Source organism: Cebus imitator, unplaced genomic scaffold, assembly GCF_001604975.1.
Source record: "Cebus imitator isolate Cc_AM_T3 unplaced genomic scaffold, Cebus_imitator-1.0 Scaffold102, whole genome shotgun sequence".
NCBI lineage: Eukaryota > Metazoa > Chordata > Mammalia > Primates > Cebidae > Cebus > Cebus imitator.
In genome coordinates, this window is record NW_016107417.1 from 3,229,548 (window position 1) to 3,235,658 (window position 6,111).

Here is a 6,111-nt window from a genome sequence, read left to right on the forward strand (position 1 = left end):
CATGTTTGGTGGTAATAAGTCCCATGGATAAAAATAAAGGAAGAAAATAAAATAGAGGAGGGGGTTTGTTCTTTTAGGCAGGCTTGTTCCGTCTGACAAGGAGACATAGGAAGTGGACATACATTTGGCATGGCAGAAGCAGAGAGCAAGGGAGAGTCTGGAAAGAGGACAGAGGGAGGAGGGGGCCAGCTCCTACAGAAGTTCACACATGCTGGTTCAAACTTTGGGTATTAGGAGTAAAGATGGAAAGCCAGTGGGAGAAATGTGAGCAAGAAAACCTGACCTTTCGCTGGAAAAGAGCACTCTGGCTTCTGGGTAGAGTCGGTTAGAGGTGGACATGAAAGAAAGAAGCCAAGGGCTAGTTAGGAGACTGTCCCGATCATTCAGAAGGAGACAATGATGCTGTGAACCTGGTGGTAGCAGTGGACCTGGTGGTGGCTGTGGAAGTGGCAAGAGGTGGCCAGATCCCGGAGAGGGATGACAGGAATAAGCTGGATGTGGGGTGTGAGAGAAAAAGGATTCAAGGAGGTTTCCAAGGCTCTTGGCCTGAATCAGTGGAAGAATGGAGGTGTCCTTCACTGGGACATGGACTCAGAAAACTACTTTATGGGGAAAATCAAATGAATTAGTCTCTCCAATCTGAAGAAACTCTAACAAACACCTAATTATTTATTTTAACATTATATGTACCTGGTTTTGTGTTAGTAACTTCATAAGGCACATTTTTGGCTTTCTTGCTCTCCACAGGCAAATCTAAACTATTTGCCTTCTTTCTTCTTGAGACACTGTCTCATTTTGTCACCCAGGCTGTAGAGCAGTGGCATGATCTCTGCTCATGGAAGTCTCAACCTCTTGGGCTCAAGTGATCTTGCCACCTCAGCTTCCCAAGTAGTTGGGACTTACAGGTGTGCACCACCATACCCAACTTTAAAAAAAAAATTATTTTTATAGAGGTGAGGTCTCACTGTGTCGCCCAGTGTGGTCTTAAACTCTTGGGCTCAAAATCCTTCTGCCTTGGTCTCACAGAGTGCTGGGATTACAGGCATGAGCCACTGCGCCCAGCCCTTACCTTCTTTCTTATGATGTCATTTACTTTGAATAATTAAGGCTCACTCGATGTTCATGAATTTCTAAAAATTTATTTAGTTAGTATAAAGAATAATTACTACTACTGAATATATTGCATAGGGCCTGGTGCTTTAACTAGTCACTTCCTCTTCAAGTCCTCCAAGCTGGGGAATATTGTGCACTGGCTGTCAGCTTCCTGAGGGCAGAGCCCATCCACGTCTGTTTCATTTCCCATTGTTTACCCAGTGTCTAGTGCAGTACATAGTTGTTGCTGGATAACTGAATGAATGAATCCTGATATTATGAATAAGGAAACAGTGGCTCAGAGATAAAACAACTCACTCAAGGCCACCTAGGGCTTCTGACTCAGACTTTGAAGGCAATGCTTTTTCACCACCCTACTTGGGCTTTCACACTAGGATCTGACACATAACTGAATCATTCAATCACAGAATAAAACTATGCAACTATTTAAAAAGGGAAATTATGCTGTAATTACATTTATAGAAATGTTTCATGGTGTGCTGAGAAAAGCAGGATAGCTATATGTTTATAAGTACTGCCGTTACGTAAAACATTTAGATATATGATCAGAAAGGAAGCTATATAAGAGGAAATATAGTAGGAAATGCATGAGAGTGGTTGATTTTTTTTCCCTCAGATCTTCAAATGTTGTGATAACCTATTTTAAAATGCTACTTGTAAAACACCGTTTACTTACCTTTGAGGGTGTGGTATACGAGTTCAAGAGGATTTCCTCTTCTTCTTCCACTTCAATTCTAAGAACACTGGTTAAGAAAAACCATAATAAACCCTCATATAAGGCAACAGCTGATTGTTATAAGAAATCTCAATATTAGGTGATTTTTACAATTATTGTTAATATTATTATTTTTTGACATGGGGTTTCCTCTGTCACCCAGGCTAAAGTGCAGTGGCGCGATCTTGACTCACTGCAACTTCTGCCTCCTGGGTTCAAGCGATTCTCCCACCTCAGCCTCCCAACTAGGTGGGTCTACAGGCGTGTACCACCACGCCCAACTAATCTTTTTTTTAAATTTGTGCTTTGGCCGGGCACAGTGGCTCATGCCTGTAATCCCAGCACTTTGGGAGGCTGAGGCGGGCAGATCACCTGAGGTCAGGAGTTTGAGACCAGCCTGTTCAACATTGTGAAACCCTGTCTCTACTTAACAACAACAACAAAAAAAAGTCAAAATTACCTGGGCATGACGGCACAAACCTGTAATCCCAGCTACTCTGGTGGCTGAGGCAAGAGAATCACTTCAAGTTGAAAGGTGGAGGCTGCAGTGAGTCGAGGTCACGCCACTGTACTCAAGCCTGGGCAAAAGGAGCAAAACTCCGTCTCAAAAAAAAAAAAAGAAGAAAAAAATGTGTACTTTTGGTAGAGATGGGGTTTCACTGAGTTGCCCAGGCTGGTCATGAATTCCTGGGCTCAGGGGATCTGCTTGCCTCAGCCTCACAAAGTGCTGGGATTACAGGCATCAGCCACCATGCCTGGCCTTATTATTTGTTTTTAAATTACATATGCAACTACAGACAAATTATAAAATACAACATGTAGCTTGATGCAAAGAGCTTCCGCAGAAAGGATACAGCTCTTGAATGGAAACAATGTCTCTAGCTCCCGCATGGCCACTGTCCTTGTAGGCACTGTGCCGGGCTTTGGACAATCTTTTGCTCAGAAACTGAAAAAGAAAAGATAGTGAATACATTACTTCATAGTCAAATAGTAGCGGAAGCATTTTCCAAAGCCTTGAGATAATAAAAGGTCTTCAAAATATAATCAAAGATGTAACATTCCTCAAAGAATTAAGATATATACAGACTAAAAACAAGATATCCCATGACTGTCTGTAACACATAACAATCCTAATAATACCAATTATTTGGTGAAGACTTACCACCTGCTGGGCATAGTTTTAAGTGCTTTATGTCCATTCTCATTTAATTCTTTTACTATTTTTGTTCTTGAGATGGAGTCTTGCTCTGTTGCCCAGGCTCTGGAGTGCAGTGGTGTAATTTCAGCTCACTGCCACCTCTGCCTCTTGGGTTCAAGTGATTCTCCTGCCTCAGCCTCCCGAGTAGCTGCAACTACAGGCGTGTGCCACCATGACCGGCTAATTTTTTGTATTTTTAGTCAACATAGTTCCACCATGTTGGCCAGGCTGGCCTCGAACTCCTGACCTCAGGTGATCCACTCGCCTCAGCCTCCCAAAGTGCTGGGATTACAGGTGTGAGCCACCATGCCCAGCCCATTCTCATTTAATTCTTTTAACAATCATAAAAAATACAGATTATTAGACCCAATGACAGAAGAGGAAACTGAGGCTCAGGGAAACTAAGAAGTTGGTCCAAGCTCATAGTGGGCCTGGAATCCAGGTCCGACTCAAAATCCCACTGTCTTCTCAACATATCACAATGCCTCCCCTGTAGAGCAGAAATGGAGAATCACATTATTAGTTTGCTTTCATTTTGTTCTTACCTCATGCTCAAAAGAGTTCAGGATCTCTGAGGTAAGGCCATCTTTATGTGTGCTGGTGCAGAAGGCTATAAGCTCACTTACCATTCCCTCCTCATTCTGTCCATACTGAACACAAAGCTCTACCACTGTAGGAAGGAAAATTGGACAAGTAAAAACTCAGTTAATTTACTGCAGCTTTCACCTCGAAAAGCATAAATAATCCTGTTTACTCAATCAATGTTTATGTAGAATCTATTAGTGCCAGGCATTGTTTTGGGCTAATGAGAAACAAGACGGAAGCATCCTTGTCCTCACAAAGCTTACTACTGGGGGGAGACAGATGGGGATGAGGGCAAAATCAGGGGGACCAATTAAGAGAATCATGGCAAAGCCCAGGTAAGAGATGATGGTGGCTTGACCAAGATGGCGGCAGTGGAGATGGCAAGAAGTGGTTGAACTCTGGATAGGACTTTACAAACTGAAAGTAAAGCCAGTGGGATCTGCTAACTGAATGTAAGGTCTGAGAAAAAAGAAGTCAAGGATGATGCTGATATTTTTAGCCTGTACAATAGGAAGAGTGGTGTCCCTATTATCTGAGATGGGGAAAAGAGCAGGAGGAACTATTCTCGGGAGAGAGAGGAGATAAGAGCTTAGTTTTAGACATGCAGAATTTGAGATGCCATTTAGACATACAACTGGAGACAGTAGGCTGTTGAAAAGGCCAGCCTGAAGCTCGGGCAAGAGGTCCAGGCTAAGATATAAATTTGGGAACCGTCAGTAAATACATGGGATATAAAGCTATGAGACCCCAGGTGAGATCACCAAGGGAGTGAGTATATCTAGAAGGGAGAAAAGATCCCAGACTTCAATCTTGGGGTGCCTTAGGGCCTCTGAGGATGAATCTGCAAAGCCTGAGAAGTGGTGACACAAGCAAAGCTGAAGAAAAACTAGGAGTAAGCCAGGTGCAGTGGCTCACGCCTATAATCCCAATACTTTGGGAGGTTGAGGTGGGCAGATTGTTTGAGCCCAGGAATTCGAGACCAGCTTGGGCAACATGATGAAACCCTGTTTCTACAAAAAATACAAAAATTAGCTGGGCTTGGTGGCACGTGCCTGTAGTTCCAACTACTTGGGAGCTGAGGTGGAAAGATGCTTGAGCCAAGAAGGTTGAGGCTGCAGTGAGCTGTGATTTGACCGTTACACTCCAGCCTGGGCAACAGAGCAAGACCCTGTCTCAGAAAAAAAGAAAATGAAAAACTAGTAGCGTCTAAGATGGTAAAAGGAAAATGTGTTTAAAAAAAGAAAAAATGACAAACAGTCAACTGCCGCTGCTAATTCAAGACAAGGACTGAGAATTCATCACCAGTTTTTAGCAAGGTGAAGGTGACTGGTAACCTGGCATAGAGAAATGGTGGCAACAAAAGAACTTACTGAAATGGATTTAAGGAGGAAACATTTAAAGATGGCAAGACCCGTGCTCGCTTCTGCAGTACATATACTAAAAGTGGAACAATACAGAGATTAGTATGGCCCCTCTGCAAGGATGACAAGCAAACTTGTGAAGCATTCCATATTTTTGGGTGAAGTATATGAACAGACACTTCTCAAAATAAGATATTTATGCAGCCAACAAACATATGAAAAAAAAGCTCATCATCACTGGTCATTAGAGAAATGCAAATCAAAACCACATTGAAATACCATCTCACGCCAGTTAGAATGGCGGTCATTAAAAAACTAGGAGACAACAAATGCTGAAGAGGATGTAGAAAAATAGGAACACTTTTACACTGTTGGTGGGAGTGTAAATTAGTTCAACCATTGTGGACGACAGTGTGGCAATTCCTCAAGGATCTGGATCTAGAAATACCATTTGACCCAGCAATCCCATTACTGGGTATATACCCAAAGGATGCAAATCATCCTATTAAAAGATACATGCACACCTATGTTTATTGCGGCACTGTTCACAATAGCAAAGACTTGGAACCAACCCAAATGCCCATCAATGATAGGCTGGATAAAGAAAATATGGAACATACACACCATGGAATACTATGCAGCCATAAAAAAGGATGAGTTCATGTCTTTTGCAGGGACATGGATGAAACTGGAAACCATCATTCTCAGCAAACTGAATGAGAAAACACAAGAACAGAAAACCAAACACCACATGTTCTCACTTATAAGTGGGTGTTGAACAATGAAAACACATGGACACAAGAAAAGGAACATCACACACCTGGGCCTGTCAGTGGGTGGGGGATAGGAGAGGGATGACAGGGAGTTGGAGGGCTAAGGGAGGGATGGCATTAGGAGAAATACCTAATGTAGATGACAGGTTGATAGGTGCAGCAAACCACCATGGCATGGGTATACCTATGTAACAAACCTGCATGTTCTGCACATGTACCCCAGAACTTCAAGTAAAAAAAAAGATGGCAAGACCCTTTTGAGGTCTGTTGTAATTGAGAAGGAGAGAACTGGGAGTGGGAAGTAGGGTCAACAGAGTATTTTAAAGGCAGGATTGGAAGCATATTTCTTTTTTTTTTTTTTTTTTT

The 6,111-nt window shown here is 42.5% G+C and overlaps 1 protein-coding gene and 1 non-coding gene across 3 annotated transcripts in view; one reads left to right on the forward strand and one right to left on the reverse strand.

Moving 5' to 3' along the window:
* POLA2 (DNA polymerase alpha 2, accessory subunit) overlaps positions 1 to 6,111 on the reverse strand; it is a 34,568-nt gene that overhangs the window by 25,144 nt on the left and 3,313 nt on the right. For both annotated transcript variants that reach the window (XM_017537120.2, XM_037741604.1), the window contains exons 2-4: positions 3,572 to 3,696; positions 2,683 to 2,774; positions 1,790 to 1,847 (exon numbers count right to left, since the gene is read on the reverse strand). In XM_017537120.2, coding sequence (XP_017392609.1) covers positions 1,790 to 1,847; positions 2,683 to 2,774; positions 3,572 to 3,696 — 275 coding nt within the window. The remainder of the gene's footprint in view (positions 1 to 1,789; positions 1,848 to 2,682; positions 2,775 to 3,571; positions 3,697 to 6,111) is intronic.
* LOC119472507 lies at positions 5,025 to 5,128 on the forward strand. Its single transcript, XR_005201657.1, has one exon. It is a non-coding gene; the product is annotated as a U6 spliceosomal RNA (small nuclear RNA).